Source organism: Elaeis guineensis, chromosome 1 (genome assembly GCF_000442705.2).
Source record: "Elaeis guineensis isolate ETL-2024a chromosome 1, EG11, whole genome shotgun sequence".
Lineage (NCBI taxonomy): Eukaryota > Viridiplantae > Streptophyta > Magnoliopsida > Arecales > Arecaceae > Elaeis > Elaeis guineensis.
Window position 1 is genome coordinate 116,677,560 of NC_025993.2, and position 19,484 is coordinate 116,697,043.

Genomic DNA, 19,484 nt, shown 5'->3' on the forward strand with positions numbered 1-19,484 from the left:
GTGTGTGGTGTGTGTGTGGTGTGGCACAGATATATATATATATATATATATATATATATATATATATATATATATATATATATATATATGTATGTTTATGTATATACACACACACATATACATATACATACATGCATATATATATATACGTACATACATATATATACATATATATGTACATACATACATTTATGTGTGTGTGTGTTTGTATGTATGTATGTATATGTATATATGTGTATGTGTATATATTATGTATATATGTATGTATGTATGTGTATATATATATATATCTATGTGTGTGTGTGTGCATAAATACATATATATGTGTATATATATACATATATGTATATATGTATATATATATATCCATATTTGTGTATATGTATAATGTATGTAGGTATATATATGTGTGTGTATTTATATACATACATACGCACACACACACATACATACATACATACATACATACATATATATATATATATATATATATATATATATATATGTATATGTATATATGTATGTATGTATCTCTCTCTCTCTCTCTCTCTCTATATATATATATATATATATATATATATGTATGTATGTATATGCACATACACACTCATACATACCTAGCCATCATCTAAGTTTTTCTATTGGGTCGCTCCAAGCCTCTCACCCGATTAAGACTCTTACAGATAGAAATCAAAGGAAAGAAGGAAAAAAATTAAGAGATAAGATTTTTCCCATGTAGTTTGATCTTTTTTTTTTCTTCTTTTTTTTTGCTTTTCGCTCTTTTTTTTTCCATTTCATTCTCTTTTTGGGAGATCCATGGGAAGGAGAACACCTTAGGAGATCTGAGGGGTTTCAGGTTTCTTAAATCCTGATTGCAATAGATTTGAGGATTTTTTATCACAAAATCAGAGGCATTTCTTCCAATTACAATGGGTTTGGGGATTTTTGATTGAAAGGAGAAGTTTTGTCATCTATTCCCAAAATCATGTGAGACCCAACCCTATCCGACATAATCTATATCATTTATTTTATCCGATCCAATCCAATTTGAGATGGATACAAGACGAGTATAGATATGAATTTTTTCATGGGAGAGTGGGTGCAGGTATTGATTGATCCGACTCATACTCGATTTGTTGCCATCCTTAATGTAGCTAGGAGAAGCAAGTACAAAAGGTGAGAGATAAAAAAAAAGAGATGTGTGATAGCACCTACTTTTCTCTCTTTTCTCCCTTCAAATTGAATTGTGTTGTCCTTGATATCGCATACTGCCACTCTAAATAAGCCATGTCTTCTACTAAAATTACAAAATATTATTATAAGTAAATATTTTAGTTAGTGATAGTATATCCTTTAGATCCAAAGCAGAGTTTGAAATGATTTATTGGATGGGGTAAAATGAGACAACTCATGGATAGAAGTTAAAGATTGTATAGCATGCAATGCCATAAGATTTAAACAAGAAAAGTATGTGAACTAAAATTGAGAGTTTAGTTATCAACTCAAATACAAATATATAAAATCTAATTTCAAGAATTTCATTACTTGATAGGATTGTAACTATCCACCGGTTATGACTACCACCTATGATGGGGTTTCATAAAATTTATTATCTCATTATAATAACTCCTTGAAGAAATCATTATTTACGGTAATAAAAATTTTAACAAGCATGTATCGAAAAGCAACTTTTCAATTGACCCTTATAACAGTGCCATGATGAAAAATAATGAAAAAAAACTAGACTATCTTTTCTATTATTTTTATTAGATAAAATTACCTATTTTTGGGCAATATAATTGTTTTTGAAGAGAATTTTAAGGAAAAATTTGAAATTTAAAAATATTATTTTTATGAAAAAAATATAAATAAATGTAGTGTCATTATTCATGTTACAAGTATCTATTGCAATGGATAATGATAAAATACAATAGCCATCATTTTTTTCTACATCAACCTTGATATAAATGGCTGAATCATTATAAAAAATATTAAAATGGTTATAATGCCATTATTTAAAATCATGACCTGTGATTCATATTACGATATGATGAGGATCTATCTAAATCTTTTATTTTTGTATAAATAGATAAAAAAAATGAAGAAGATATTTATGAAGAGAGTGACAAACCATAAGAGATATGTGACAAATCACGAGCTGCATCTCATGTATGAATCGATATATTTATGAAAAGAACAATAGTGCATCTGATTGGATGGTGTTCTTTGTGGCTGATTAGATGGAGTCAATGCTACGTGGCATCACTATCCTAAAAATTGCATGATATTTTTGTAGCTAATAATAATAATAATAATAATAATAATAATAATAATAATAATAATAATAATAATAATAATAATAATAAGTAATTTTCATATCAAAAGAAAAAAAAAAAAAAAAAAAAAACCTCCACCACCACTCGCGCCCAAAAGAAATGTGGTTGCACCGCAGCCGCCCCCGAATAACGACAAACTCGGGATAATCGCCAAGCGACCGTTGGCTCCGCTCCCCACCTCTCTCTCTTGGCAAGCACCAAATCACCCGTGTTGATGCTGCTCTCCGCCACCGCCACCTCCACCGCCGCCGCCGCCGGTGTTTGCGGCGCCGTCCATATACCTCTCTTTTACTGCCCCAACTCCATCACCGTATCCCATCTCCAGCCCCCCGACCGCAAGCCCTCCGTGGGCGCCCGTATCCCCTTCCCCTCCCGACCCAATCCGATCCAGAATCACCACCCATCACCAGTTCTCCGGAGCCAACCTCGGCTCCACCCCGTCGCCCTCCCGGATCCCAGTGCGGAGGAAATAGCCCCTTCGGCCGCCGCGGTGGCCGCGGCAATCCGCCGGGCCTCTCCCGCCTCGCCGGTGGAGTTCACGCAGCGCGTGGAGAAGCGCGGTGAGAGCGGGCTGGTCCTGCCGAGCCCCGACTTCCTGCAGCTCTGTGTCGAGCAGCTGGATTTGTTTCGAATGGTTGTCGAGCATGACGCCATCTTGTCGGTTAGTTCATCCTCGCACTTTCCTGGATGTATCATGCTTACCCTCACATACATCTGAAGGGCATGAGAATTATAGCTACCATATCGATGGGATATCTTCTAAATCTGCAACATTTATTTGGCTGCGGAGGGCAACAATTTAGCATGTCCTGTATAATTTTGTAGTGTATTCCATATGCATATGCTAAGATTTTCCTCATATTATGATTATGTGTGATGAACTCTGACAATGGGTTACCACTGCAGCAGTCTTGTCCTTTTCTCCCTTCCCAAAGAATTAGTGATCAACACCATTATTCACCTGTTGAACCTTCAAATATTACAGAAGTTTACAATTACATGTGACATAAATCTGCTACCAAGTTTTTCAGTTGACTAGTGTATTTGATGTTTGATGTTTTAGTGTGTTTTCCAACTATGTGGATGTGTACAACTGTGCATAGACAAGTATTTATGTATGTATAATACTTTATGATGCATTCGTATAGACATGTAGTTAAGGTATCAGACATTTAAAGAATTTTGGTGAAATGCCAAAGTAGTTACAGATGATCAAATCCCATTGAAAAAATAACAAAATAAAACCATTTTGCTGGAGCAAGCTTCGTGCATCTTTATTTGGCACATGATTTTAACACGTTTGATGTTATATAAGCTTTTGCATCACATCCATCTTGACGTTTCGCTCTGCTACATTCTTTTTTGCTTCAACCCTCTTTATAGCCCAGTATTCTCAAACTCACATCATGGAGGCCATATTGCCTGTCTTTATGTAGAACTTTGGCCCAAGTCTAAGAGAGTGCATTGGCCACATAAGACGCTGGGGGATCTCTTCTTTTAATCTACACTTCATCTATCTCCCTGTCTTTTTGCATAATATATTCTAGAGAATGAAGCCGATCACATTAACATATTTCTTATACATCAACTTTGACTTGGGACAAGTTCATTTTTATTCCTGTTGAAATTATATTCAATATGCTTTATTTTCCATTAATTTTGGACGTGATCTGCTGTGGATCTTTGTAATTTGTGGTTAGCTTTTAATGTTCTTTACTTATCAATTAACATTTCATCATCTGCATTCAACATATCACATCATATATCTTCTTTGATAGTGACAGCAAGTTTAACAACAATTAATATAGACTGTCGTCGTAAGGCTCCGAAAGGAAGGTGAGATCGGTGCTGGACCGAGCTGGAGCACTGCTAATGATCAAATTGGTGTGAGCCACAAGTGAACCTACAAAAAAAGTCTTATGACCGGTGGGGTACCCTCCGATTTAGAACCCACCAATACTTAAGTCAATCAGAGACTTGAGAACTAATAGTGAAAATGGAAAAACTAGAAGGCAAGAAAAGGGATTTTGGATGAGCCAAGTGGAGACTTTTGTTCCCTTCAGTGGGAGAGCTGAAAAGAATTTAGCAGAGTCTTGCCTCCATGAGTTCTGACTTACTTTATGGAGGCTACCATACTCTTTTTTATATAGAGAGAGCTTCCATAAGCCGTTAAGAGAGTTTGTTAGACCGTTAGTTGTAACAGAATGGCCAGCTGTATGGAGATCGTGGGTTATTTATCTTCGTGGAGATTAACTATAGTATGGCTGGAAGACAACTGCTATTGAGTTAGCTGATAGCTGTAAGGCAACCATCTGTGTGTTTTAGAATCATATCGGTCACATCGGTCTTGGTACAATGTCCCATATGGTAGATCAGTAAACAACCGATCTGATCATGTTTCATCAGGAACTAACTCCGGTCTGTTCAAATTGTTATAGAGTTGAGTTGAAGGTTAATGCAGATAGGTAATAGCCAACTTGACCTACAAATGTATTATGATTAATATAATTCTCAAATGACTTTGATGCTACCACGTGGCTTGACGATGAGATCGGTTTATATATACCAACACTGACAGTTTTAGGCTTATGTCGACCTGTAGTTTATGGCATTATGAGGTTGTCTATATGTATTGCCATAACTACTACTAACATTTGTCACTGCTCCATGCTTGTTTTAAATAATTTATATGCACTTTTATCCTGAAATTATCCTAAATTGCCCCCAAACGACTACTTTTGGCACCCTAATGTATGCTTTCTCCAAGTTGACAAAGACCATTTGTTGTTTCTTTTCTTTTATCAAAATCTTGCATCAGTTTCCTGAGCATGAGTTAGCTTCTATGGTTGATCTTCTTGGGCCTGCGACTGAGTTGGTTGTCTAAGATTCTCATAACCTTTTTTCTTAATTATTTTGTTTTATCATCATTCCCACAATTCCACCGCTCATTATCCAATAAATCTTTCTTTATGATCTTTATTTTTATAGATTGGTATCAGAATACTTCTTATCTGATCATTTGGCAATCTCTTAACTCTAAATTCTCCTTTAAAAATAGTGTCAAATTGGTGAGAAATTGAACCTAAATTCAATATACAGGCTGGGTGTTGATCATGGCATTGGAATTTTGTATTTTCATATCATTTGTCTTGCATTGCAATGAACTGCCATACAAAATTCTGATTATAAATTAAAATCAAATGCCAATTTGTAGACCAGTTTTTCTATGAACAACTACTTTATAATTTATGCAATCTAATAGTTGTTTCCTTTCATCTTGAGAAACAATATTTCAATGTCTATCTTGCAGGTGTATGTCAGACCAGCTGGCAGTTATGTTATGGACCAGTTAGAACTACGTCGAGTTGCATTTTGTCCAGGAATTGGTGTCTCAGAAAGTGCAGATTGTGTGGTATTAGTTAGTAAATTTGCAATACCAGCAGGCTTGCATGCAGCTGAAGCTGTTCTTTCAAGACAGCAGGTATATTGATCTTGTTTGCCATTTTCAATAAACATTTCAGCAAAGTTTTGTATCCTAGTTCCAGACCTTATACTAGGTCGAATGGTACCATCCTGACACTTGGAACAAATTGGCATCCAGGTGATTCACCTGGTTGCCTTTTTTTCTTTGTTTTGATTGTTTTTTCCATTTTTCGTTATTTGAATGATTGTCTAGAGGGTTTTTAGGTTTTGTTCATCAAAATTTAGGATTAGGGTAGGTTACGCTTGTGGTACTATTATTGGTATCAGTTTTTCCTTTCCACTTCTTTTGCTTTCTCTTCTATTTTCATCTCTCCTCCATGTGTGAAACCAGGCAAAAAGGACACAAAATCCTTAGGCTTTTCTTTAGTTGGTACCAGTTGGTACTCGCTGATCCCATTACCAACCCGGCCAGGACCCACTGGCATAGACTGGGATTCCAGTTTATAGGACCACAGATCTCATAGCAGTCCCAGGACCTGGCCTCTCATTGGTCTGATCCAGTACAGCAGAGATCAGCCTGGTTTGAATCCTTTAATCAAAGACATTAGTTGTTAATCTTGTATTTGCTGATGATTTCTTTGTCCTTGTGAGTTCTAGGTGGAGGTTATACCTGACTTTGGTGCTGTGGTTCTGCCAATGGTGAAACATCCATTTGTTGTGGGATTTCTAGTTGCAGAGCTTCCAAAAGTTGATATGGGAATGTTTGCAAACATGATCACTGATGAACAACAATTACAGTTCAGCTCATCTAAAGATGGTTCATATGGGTTACCACCATCTTCTGATAAGAAAACCTGGGAAATTCAGGTTTTCAAAGAAGATTTGATGAAAGCTCATCCTCAGTTTACTAGCAAAAACAGATCCAGAGCTATTATGATTTCTCGATCTTTGGCTATGGCATATGTCATGGATCAGGTAACTTCTAAGCATAGGTTTGTTATTTGTCACATTCACAACAACATTTGCAAATCATAACCACTAACTGAACCAGAATGGCCTTTCATTCCTAATAGGTTATTTTACTGAGCCTATCTTTATTTTCCATTTCTGTTGAAGCCCACTAGGAGGCATTGCAAACCAAACTACAGTCCGCTTATCCATTGTAAATCTGCATTATAATCTAGTGCTTAGCTGTAAAAATATGCTAACTTGACAGCTAAAAAGAAAGGAAGGACTTACATATCAAGATGTAGTGAGTGGCTTACCTGGTACTCAATACCGAGCCAATACTGGATGCTGATACTAGCTTGGCATGGGCGGGCACTTGAAAGTTAAAACCATGATGCAATGACATACTTTGCAGTTTGAACCCTTTTTCAAATGGTTAGCTGTCAACCTGAGACAGAGCCTTCTTTTTCTCCATCAAGCCTCAGGATCCACAATGGCATTATAACTATGGAATGTAAAGAAACAAATAAAATTTTGCTAAATCAAGTTATAAAACCAGTTGTCACAAGATGATTGGGAAAACAAACAATAAACAGCAAAACATCCAAAAATGAACAAGGGGAAAGGAGAGTCTCATATTCAAAGGATTGTTTCTTAAACTCTTTGATGATCTTGAGTTTGTTGAGAAGCATATCAATGCATCTTCTTGACTCTTCAGGAGCATTTCTGTTCATCCTCGAGCATTTGTTTTTTCAGTTTAGGCCATAACCTTCAAATGGTAGCTCATGTTTAAGTGTGAAGCCTGCTTGACATTTAAATAGCACAACCACGTTTCTGTTCTATGGGGAAGAAATAAATTTGGCCCCAAAGGTTTAAGAAGAGTCAATTACATAGAAGAAGCCCAAATATTTTGTTGAGATGAAAAAGATAAGGTAATTTCATCTTTCATTTTGAAGCCTCATTACAATTGATCATTTGCTTTCTTGAAATTTTCTGGTGAAAGGAGCTTTCTCTAGCTGCTCAAGCCAGTTGTACAATTGAACCTTGAGGGGAGATACAGTTTTGAAATGTTTTATCATTGTCAATGAAATATACTATAGCATGTCATGGTGGTTGGAGTTGAGAACTCTTTGATTCCCTAGCCTAAGAACTCTTTGATTTCCCTAGCGTGGCTTATCCATCTTTACTATCTCATTCAGTTCAATCATCATCAAATATTTCAAGAAAACTCTTGTCATGATTTCATCTATGTCAAGGATTATATAATTTGGTGTTGTTTTCATATCAAGTTAGCGGTTGGTTTTGATGTTTGATGTGTATGGTTGTTAGACCTATTTTAGTTCTACTTACAAATAAGTGACTGATATAGGCCTCCACCTGAAAATTGGCATAAGTGTTTGATTGATTCAGAATTTCAGTGATGAGATAATGGAAGAGGAATTAATATTTATAAAAATAAAACTGCAAGGGGTGGTTAATAGTGGTGACAATTGGACATGTTTGTTATTAACCATCTCTTATTATTCTTTCTTCTGTTTCTTTGATGATTGGACTACAAGAATGTAGTGAAGATAGATTCACTGAAGAAATACCTTCCCAAGTCCTCCAATCATTCCGTCCAAAAGGAGTTTGAGAGAGAGAATTTGGCAGCATTAATATTGACCATAATATGGCCTTTGGTTAGGACCGAAATACAAACATGATTTGTTAGCATGCGATTTATCCTTGAATGTATTCATTTTTGCTTTATTTGGCTTGATTGTCTATTGATGCTTGGTCCTTAAAATATTAATTTCATTTTCTGTTTTTGGTTAACAATTGTGTTTACACTGGTGTTTAAATTTTATGACCTGCTCTATTTTTCATTCTTTCCAGAAAACGATGCTTCTCCAACAAGCATCTTGGCAAAATAATGCCAGAATGAGTCATCTGGTTGAGCAAGTCAGTCTCACTGCACACAGAGTTTAAGTTATAATACTCACAATGTGGCTCTTCTAATTTAATAGTTCTAACAGATCCGTGGACCTCTTTCTAGCATCAGAGCTCTGAGCAAAATGTTATCTGTTCATACAAAAAGAAGTGAGGTTTGAAAAATTAAAATCACAAAAAAAAACATTCATTTCTGGGATCTTTTATCTAGCAGGAGGTTAATATCCATGTTTCTGACAGATCTCTTGTGATATCATTGATGACATACTCATTCAAGGTGATCATATGAAAGACGCCTTACAACAACTCCAAGATGCTGTTTACCTTACCAAGGTAACTTCCCAGCCATGTACCAAATTATTTATTTTCTGATTTTTGATGGCATTGTTTCCCAGAAATACGGTCCATGCCACTGTATGAAACTATATAAAAATTTTGATATTGGTGTAAATCAGAAGGGCAGCCTAGCGCACGAGTCTCCCACCGCTACTAGATCTAGGGAGGATTATATATATCCAGCCTTATCCTTGCATGCCGAGAGGCTATTTCCATGTTTCAAAACTTTGCCACAAAGGTCACCATGGAGCAACCTTACCATTGCGCCAAGACTCATCCTATGATATTGGTTCCAATTGTTGTGGTAAAATTTGAAATCCTTTTATACCAAATGAGAATTTATGTTGATTAAGGGAGAAATATGTTTTTGATGTTTGGCTGGATAGATCCCTTGATCAGCACTTAGAGAGTTTATTCCCACACCTAGCATAGTTAAAACAATTACCTTTTCCTAAAAAATGGTGTTTTCTTAATCCTTGTAAGAGACAATTTAATTGTATTGAGGAATACCAACCTTGACATTTGGAAAATTTATCAGTATCTTTCTATATGTACTTCCATAAATTTTATTAGGGTTCATCAGAAAATGGTTGCATGTTTATATGTAATTTCACTAGAAGCTTGTTTCTTCCTATCATTGTGTTTACTCTTGTCAACATTGTTTGGTTAAAACATTCTGGTTTATTGAAATGCACACAAAAATCTTTAGTTAATCCATATTCATTCAAATCTCCTGATATTAGTGGTGTTGAAAATTGTCACTTTCTGTCCCATAGTAAATACTTGTTTCATCGCTTTTCAGTGCATGTTGTGCAGGCCAATATAGTGCAGTACAATGAAAAAACATTGAAGAAAATGCATGACTCACCGTCCAGCCATCCAGAATCATCTAGGTCTCTGTTATCCAATTATGATTCACGAGAAAGTGGAAACTGTAGTACGCAAAATGTGGATTCATTGCTGCCACCAGGCTCTGAAAAGGACATTGAGATGCCCATGCCACCTCTTTGGCTTGCACCCCTACAACAACACAATATTAGGTAATGTTGTATATTAATTGATACTTTGATACCCTTTACATGTAAACCTTCCAAAATTTGGCTGCATTCACTCTACTTTATGGTTTAGGTGCATTAAAATAGCATCTAAATTCCTTAGTTAGGCTACCACTTTTTTGATGGGGTTTAGGTTTTTCTAATAAAAAAGTAAATATGGATAAGTAAAATTGTGTAGATCTATCACATAACCTTATCTTGTGAATGATAGCTTATGCCTACATTTTATATCACAAGCAATTCAGCTATTACCCTGTAGAGACATATCAAGATATGAGAGTGTATCAATTGCTGAATGATAATGTATGTGACATACTGCTTGCTGTATCAATAAATGGTACTAATTCATACTCTGGAATGGCTGATGTATTCCCTTGATATGGCCTATTTAGTCTCCAAATTTGTTTGCTGTGTTGTTGCATAAATATGCTAGCCTGTTGATTTAAATGCGGTAATCATCCTATTTGATATGCGCTGAATTTTTTTCATTTGCTCTTCACATAACTTGCAATAAAAGATAATTGAAAAACTATGTGTTTACATTAACAATTGAAATGTAGTCAAGTTACTGGAATTCAATGGCTTGATAATTGATGCTAAAGATTATGATGCATTCAAGATAACATATCTACTACTGGCATTAACTTGTAAATGAAGAAGAAAAAATTGGCATATTATTAAACAACCATGACCATGTTTTTGATAAAATGTAGCCCCTCACCTCAATACTTTGGAACTAAGATGCATTTTTTTTTTTAATCAAACTTTTGGGCTTTACAGTATTTGGATAAAATAAATTTTATGAGCTTTTAGGATTTGCAAAATACCTCAACATTTAAAATGAATTGACGTTAAAGTTTTGGAATTTGAAATAAAGCTATAAAATCAACATTTTATGTTAAGAAATTTGAATTTTTGAATATTTTTATTGAAATCAAATAGGGGATTGTTCTTTATCCGCATACATCTACTTAACAGGTATTCATATAAATAAATTTGTTTTCAGCAGTCTGTTTATCCATCAGTAGCCTACCTCCTCCTTGATTATTCGCACTCTCAAATGGTGGAAAATGTGGGGGGGAAAAAAAGGAGGTTCAGAAAGCTTTCTGATTGTATCAGACAATACTCATCAGTTTGGGATGGTTTGGGACCAGTCCACCCAAATCCCAATACCCATTGATGCTATGCAAGAAATGATAATATAGACATTTTTCTTTTATTGCAACTTAAGTTGCCAGTGAGGTAGGCCCTTTTTGGGTTAGCTAGAGGTCTCCAATCATCCATTCTGCAAGAACTGGAGATTATAGTCAAAGATAAGCTAAATTCCATGCAAGGAAAGCATGTTTGGCAAGTCAAAGTAGTCTAAGTTTATATAAACTCTATCAATAAACCAAAGAAACTCCAGAATGTAATTTATAGTTCTACGAGGTTTTCAAGCAGTTGTAGAAATTCTATTTATGGCATGAAAATAACTAGGTTAAGCAACAAAAAGTAATCAAAGATTCAAAGATCCAAACTCATCGTGGAAATAATTATACACTGGTTAATGGTAAGCAAATGATCCAAACTCTCTGATGATATTGTTCCATACAATAAAAAGTGATCAAATTCAGCCAGCAAAATCCGAGTTGTTAAAACATTATGGAAATCATAAAATCAACTTCAGGAAACTTGCTTTAGTCCACAGATTGGCTGCTTAAACATACTTGTGTATCAAGGGAACTTCTTCTTCAAAGCCTTATGGTTTCTTCATATATCCATTTAGGAATTCATTTTCATGTCCACTTGGAGAGTGATAGAGAGAACACAATATTGATGGTTACAATAACAAAGGCACCCAACTAAAGGTGGTTCAACAAAGTTTGGTCTACAGAAATAGAACTCATTTTGCACATATATAAGGTGCCAAAGAAATATTTTGATCAAAATTCAAATTAGTTCAACTCTTTTTGCACCTTCTAACTCTATATGATAACATCAACATGCAATATGCTTAGAACATTGATAAACTAGCAGAAGTTTTCTTAATTATAAAATTGGTTATATTTGGAGGCTAAGTGCACCTGCCTAAGCAACTAAAATGGTCATCCTTAGATAATTAGGCCCTTCTTTATCTTGATTCTGAACCAATTCTTCTTTCTCAAGTTCAATTATCATTTTCCTTAACTTGCTAGCATTATTCCATCTATACGGGTAGGTTTTTTGGACCATGTTATGGGCCATCAAAATTAGAGATCTTTGCATAACCAATTCTGACATGTCCTAAGACTCATAAGTTGTTTGAATCCTGAGTTCATGATTGTCATAGTTACTTAGGGGGTGTTTTGTTCGCAATTGGAATCGAAATCAGAATCGAAATGGGAATGGATTGGAATCGGAATTGGAATGGCCAAATCATCCGAGGTGTTTGGTTTGTGATCAGAATCGGAATTGAAATGGATGATTCCCATTGTTGTTGTTTGGTTCATGCAAAGATAGGAATCAAAGTCAACTCAAATTTTTATTTTTATTCTTAACTAAAATTTTTAAAAATTAATTATTTTAAAATTTAATATTAAATAAAATTTAAACATAATTATAATATCTTTAAATTTTTTTAAAAAAATTATCATTAAAAAAAATATAGATAGCAAATATTATTTCATCATGAAAATATTAATTTATAAAAAAAAAACCAGCCCTGAACCAACACCCCACACAAAACCCCCACCCCCTCCCCCGGCCCTGGCCTTGCCGCTCGCACCCCATGGTCCCTCCCCTTCCCCAGCACCGCATCTGCCACCCTTCCACTCTTCTTTTCTCCGACGTCTCCTTCCTCTCCTCCTCCTCCTCCTCCGATTGTCGAAAACCTCGCTCGATCTATCGATCGATAGAGGCGGCGGCACTGTCGTGCATTGGGCTCATCGAACTGGTGGTGATGGGCCCAAACCTAGCCCTCAACGTCGCCCAAAAGGGCTTCCCGATCTCTGTCTACAACCACACCACCTCCAAGGTCGACGAGATCGTCGGTCGTGCGACGGCGGAGGGCGGCTCCCCCTCCCTGGCCACCACTCCCTTCGTGATTTGGTTCTCTCCATCACTCGCCCTCACTCCATCATCATCCTTGTCAAGGCCGGTGCCCCCGTCGACCAGACCATTGCCACCCTCTCCTAGTTCATGGAATCCGGTGACTCCATCATCAACAGCGGCAATGAGTGGTATGAGAACATCGAGCGCCGCCTCCGCGACGCCACCGCCCGTGGCCTCCTCTACCTCGGCATGGGCATCTATGATGGGGAGGTCGCCGCCCCACAATACCTTTTGAGGGCGAGGGCCTCCAAGGAGGAAGGGGAGCAGACGAGGAAAATGATTTTTTTTTTTAATCACATTCTCCTGGAATGAGATTTTGACTTTGTTGGGATGAGTCCAGATTGGATTATGAAAGGAATGGATCATTCTCATTTCTCTCTGGAATGGAAATTGGAATGGGACTCCCCCCAATCAAACAGTTGGAATAGGAGCCATCCATTTTGATTCCCATTCCAGGCCTTAATTACCCCAACCAAACACCCCCTTAATGTAGATGCAAGAGTGACATTGAAATCTAAGACATTCTTAAGAAAACCAAATGATGAAGCAGTGCTTAGCAAAAAGTCTATGAAAAACCACAGCCAGCCTCTAATTACAATCCAATTGCATCTTGAACATAGCCTATTATAATAATAAGACAACACTATGGTGTTGCCTCATATATCACTTGGTCCCAACATTCGCTTCAAAAGCCAATTCCTTCTATCCTCAACATTTACTTTGACTTAACCTAATTACTATGAAAATGTTTGATATAATAGAAGTGAGCGACACAGCTTAATTCGTAACTTACTATGGTTAAATGAATGTAAATCTTTCATTGGAAACAAATGACTTTTAAAAATATCACAAATACATCAACTTGTCATTCCAATAACTAGTCTAATGGTTGACGTAAATGCAATTTTAGAAATTAGTGCAAGTGTTGCATGTAATATAAAATTTGTTACAAAGGTTCATTTATGACCTTTTGTCCATATCATCCTCATTGCTAATGCAACCCAAGCCGCATATATCCTCCCCAGTATTTAGATGAGGCCACTCATCATCCTGGTTGCTGATGCAAATAAGGCCACTCATAAACCTCAGGGTCCATTCATTATACTTTGCCAACATTAGACATATCCTTACCTATAATTTAGATGAGACCCCCTAGGCAGAGGTTGCTCCTCAATAATTCAAGTAAGGCACTCATATACCACCTGGCTCAAGATTCACTTTTAATAGGGTCTTTTTAGGTTAATAAGATCTCAAATAGTCCACTAGAAAAAGCTACAATGAGAATGAATGCTAATATAAATCTTTTTGATATGCAAATTTTCAAGCTGGAACTCATAAACACAAGTTCAAAATATCAAGACAAAACTCATCAATTTTCCCATTTTTCAATTAAAGATTAAAGATATCACTTTAACTAGCATAGAGCATTAACCTCCCAAAAGAAATGCATTAGGATCTATTATAAATTATAACTAAGTATAGATCTTAAACTAATATGGAAGTTGTTTGTGGAGTCCAAGAAATCCAAAGAAATGGAAGTATGAAAAGCTAACTGATATTTTGAAGTTTCAAAACAAAACCTAGTTGGGAAAAATTCAACTATTAAAGATATCTCAAAATTCAGATTCAAGGATCATTTAAACTCCAAGATTTTCAAAAGTAGCTAAACTTTGGGGTCCAAAAGAAGACATAAGCTTGACTAGAAATTTTGTAGAAATCCCAAGTTAACTGAAATTCAAGCCATAGTTTTCAAATTTATACAAAAGTCAGAAACAAAAGGTAGTTTCTTTTTCAAAAGAATGGAAATTGTAATACTTTGGCAATAGAACCCTTAAAATCCATAGCCTGTGCCTCTTCTCCTTCTTCTTCCTTCTCTTCCTAGACCAGCCCCACTTTCTATCCTTTCTCTTCCTTGGCTGATCCTCCTTGCATCTATTTATATGCAACGTAGGTCAGTTTCGCAAGTGGGGACCAATAAGTCACTTCGCTTTCTTAAGTTGGTTGCTTAAGTTGTTTGGTTCCTTTAGGTCACATATGTGAGTTAATTGGATTAGCTGGTCAACCAAGCTGGTGACTTAGCAAGTCGAACTGTCCGCTTCTTCATTTTATTTTCATTTTTATTTGCCCTTACTTAAGACACTGCACGTAAATAAGGCAGTACCTCCCCACACCCCAACAGCCCCTCCACCCCCCTCCCCGGCACCCAAAAAAAATTTAACTCAAGGAAAATACTATTTAAATTCCTTTAGAACAAGAAGTTGAATTTCCAACTTCAGTACAAATTACAGTTTTTTGATGTCAGATTAAAATATCAATTTTATAATGCTAGTTTATTTATTAAATATTAAAAGCTTATAAATTTTGTTATATCATATATTGTTAAAACCTGAAAGTCCAGTTACAAATTTCTTATAGATTACTCTTCAAAGCATGTCACAAAAATAATGCTAAAACATACTTAGCACATTTAACAAAGGGTTCGTTTTCCTCCTCATAGATAGACTCTTGTTTAGGTATATGATAGGTTGTCACAAGCTCTTGACTAAATCAACCATCTATAAGTTGAAGCTGAGTTTCTGACCAAGGCAACTCTAGCCTAAGAGAACTTTCATGCTAGACAACAAATGGCAGGTTAGAAAAACCAGAATTACTGGTTATAATTCTCTAGCTCTTGTAACTGGTGAACATCCTTAGCTCGCTATTATCAAGGTAATATTCTCAAGACTGCTGCAATCTGAAGATGGAAAATTAGATGGTATGTTCTAGAACTGTATGACTGTGAATGTACTTTCTTTAAAAAAAAAAGAAAAAAAGAAGATAGAATGAAAGAAAGAAATCTTAATAGACCTAGTTGATGAAAGATTAATACAATAAGCTTCACAGATGCTTCTGTGTGTCTCCTACATTTATTCAGATTCCATTTGTGTGTACGAATACATTTTTTTGCTCTACAAGCATTAGAATTTTTCTGCTGTTCCATTTTTTCGTGGTTTTGATTCCAAAAGGAGTTTATTGGTTCTAAATTAGTCGTGCTAGTTTTTGGCATCTATCATTTACTAGATTACCATAAATATATCTTCTGAAGTTCTCTCAGGTGTGCAATAACATTTGGTTGTGTTCATTGTTTATGTCAGGCAGATCATGCACTATCTCTGATGTCTTGACAGATTTGGTTGGTGCTGCAGTACCTCTTGCTAATAAGCAGCAGCGTTTGCTAGAGTTCAGTGAACTGTCTCATCCATTGCAAGTCGCTGTCGAGGAATCTGCTCTGAGACGGGCACTTAGTAATCTTATAGAAGGGGCTCTATTGCGTACACATATTGGTGGTAAAGTTAAAGTATATGCAGCCAAAGCGCCTGCTGGTGGTGCCCTAATTGTAATCGATGATGATGGACCTGACATGCATTACATGGTACTGAGAGAACATTTCATTCTGCTTTCTTTGTTTATTGCATTGTCAGATGTCATCAGTATTCATTTCTTCCAGAAATTCTTATGGAGCATTTTAAACATGGTCTTTCTGCTTTTTAATCATTATCATGCTAAAACCTTTCTGCACTTGAGATTATAAATACTGCTTCTGGGGCAAATGGATGCATGTGAGAAAGAAAGAATGGATGGCTGTGATCTCCTGAGTAATTAGAGAATTGCATCATTACCTACATCACTTGCCCATGCTTTTGCCCAGAACAACTTTATATCTACAACCCAAGGTGATGTCAAAGTAAAACAAAAGGGGTCTATTCTCTTAAAGATGGGAATGCGGGGGAGTCTTCTATTTGGATCTCTAAGCATGTGCCATACATGTGATTAGACAACATCCATGCTCAGATATCATCACACTCCAAAGCTATTTCATTATTATAATAGAGATATTCTGACCATTGCTATGATCTGTTTGCTTATATTTATCTGGTTACAAGTGAAAGTTTTTCTTGTCCTTCCTAAAACAATGAACATTGTAGTGTAAATTCAGGCATTAAGTGAAGCAGATATCAAAAATTTCGTTATTTCCTTTATGCTGTTAATATTAAAAGAAAGAGTAATATATATGAGCAAATTATGCCAGGGGCATCGAGTTACAATTGAATTTATATGAGGTATACTTCTTAAGTTGCCATGATTGCTTATGTCAGTTTTATAGTGATCTCAATACAATACCAGCAAATTAATATATTTCCTGCCATCTTCCACTTTGATGTTGCTTACAGACCCAGCTGCGTTCTCTCGCACCATTTGGTACTGGTCTCTTTTCAGATGGTATGGTTGAGGACAATATGACATGGAACTTCGTTGCAGGACTGACCGTTGCTCGTGAGATCCTAGAGAGTTATGGTTGTGTTGTACGTGTCATTTCACCTCTGACACCTGATACTGCCCTTGGGAGTGGTGGGACTCGTATTGAACTGTGGTTGCCTGCACTGCAGTCTGATTCAATGGAGTCAGCTCAAGAAGGATAATTGGTGTGAGAACCATCCTTTGTGGCATCTGATTTTTGGAAAGCATGGTTGTTGGACCTCCCTCCAGCATGCTTTGGTGGAGAGTAATTAGGTTTTTGGCAATCTTAGTAACCTTTGTATAGGTTTTTACACATTATTTCTGGTTCATCTTCATGAAATTATGTGAGTAGAGTTGATGAGCGCAAAGTAAAGCACGCTGGTGCCAAAATCCAATTCAAAATTCTGATAATGTAACAAAGACCTTCAATTTTCTTTTCACAAAATAAAGTTCCATGCATCACTTAGTCTAATCTCATCATGGATATGGGGACATTATATAGGTGAAAGTAGATCGGAAAATATATGTTCTGATCCATTCATATATCTTAATCTATCTGGATAAGGATACATTTTAATACATTTTAATATCTGACTAAAATCTGTATTTGTATTTATATTCATTAAGAAAAAAAGATACAGATATAGATAGACATAAGTCCAATCTATATCGAAATATCCAATTATTGTTGTAATACTATTTAATCTTATATAGCACTTACAAACTTTTTAGGCAAATAAATATTTATATTAGGTTCGACTTTATTTACCTTCCACTAGTTCATATTTTTGATTGGTGACCATAAAGTCTAACATATGCAACTTGTATATGTATTTATATCGATATTTTCAATATCCATTTTGTATCTATATCTAATGGATATGAATTTTGCACCCATTGATGTCATCCATATTCATCAAATGAAATGGGGGCATAGATACGGACATAGACATGCTAATATCCTATTCTATGTTTTAGTCCCGGACGTGGAGAAGAGGGGATGTGGAATAGCTATTCATTCGGGTAAAATGCAGTTGAAAGGGCCTTCAATTTGATGCAAGACTGGGACAATTCAAGAGTGGGTCTGAAGCAGGCATCACTGCATGGAAAAGCTCAATGATATAGTTTCCAAGTATAATCAATGAACTATATAAAAAATTGTGAGAAATCTAATAATAGAATTGTATGTTATATATTTTGGGCAAAATGTCAGGTTTGGGTTCGAGATGGATTGGGTTTGTAAAAATTAAATCCATATCCTAACATGATAAACGACCAAGCAAGATAAATGTTTAGTGGGCCCAAACTTTGAGCCAAAAGTTACATTGGTCTATGTTTAAACCTATGAGAAAGTTTTTGTATATCGCATGCGGTGCAATAAAATTGATGTGAAGTGCACCATCCAATCATATTGGAGTATGTAGTCATTATTTTTCAACACGTATTTAATGCATTCTATTTTTTCATTTAAAATTTTGAATGACAAAAATATCTCTCAAATTCTGAAAAGATTATGACATCGTGTGGCCATATTATGATATCTTACGGTCAAATTATGACTTCTTGTACATAAGATGTCGTAACTTTTCTTTCAGAAATCAAAAAAAAAAAAAAGAAGACATTTTCATCATTAAAAATTTATGAAATTTTTAAATGATGAAAATATCTTTCCATTTCTTATGACATTCTATGGCCAAATTATGAGCATGAAGTCATAATTTGACAGTAGAATGTTATAATATGGCCACATGATGCCATAATTTTTTTAGAAAGTGAGAGATATTTTTATTGTTCAAAATTTCAAATGAAAATATGGAACTACATGTATTAAATATATATTAAAAAATAATAGCTACGTGGTCTATGATATATTTTTTCTATATTAAGTGCAATGTACAGAGAACTATTACTCTTAAACCTATTTCTGAACCTAACGACAAAAAAAATGAAAAAACCTACACCTGAACCACAAGTCTGCACATCAAGGCCAGGTAGCGCCAAAGGTGAATACCAATCTATGGGCCATCATGACCAGAGGTTATCGACAGGCAAGGTAATGCCGAGGTTATAAAATATTCTGTCACTTATTTTGCATAATGTTTCAATGCTA

The 19,484-nt window shown here is 35.6% G+C and overlaps 1 protein-coding gene across 1 annotated transcript; it reads left to right on the forward strand.

Annotated features, from left to right (window-relative positions):
* The first annotated feature begins 2,458 nt into the window (after positions 1 to 2,458).
* LOC105038768 (chloroplast sensor kinase, chloroplastic) lies at positions 2,459 to 17,805 on the forward strand. Its single transcript, XM_010914656.4, is given in 10 exon segments — positions 2,459 to 2,997; positions 5,647 to 5,817; positions 6,417 to 6,734; positions 8,583 to 8,648; positions 8,723 to 8,791; positions 8,877 to 8,969; positions 9,789 to 10,012; positions 16,235 to 16,508; positions 17,308 to 17,365; positions 17,368 to 17,805. Coding segments are annotated over 10 exon segments (1,767 nt in total). The 5' UTR covers positions 2,459 to 2,550; the 3' UTR covers positions 17,415 to 17,805.
* Positions 17,806 to 19,484: the final 1,679 nt, after the last annotated feature.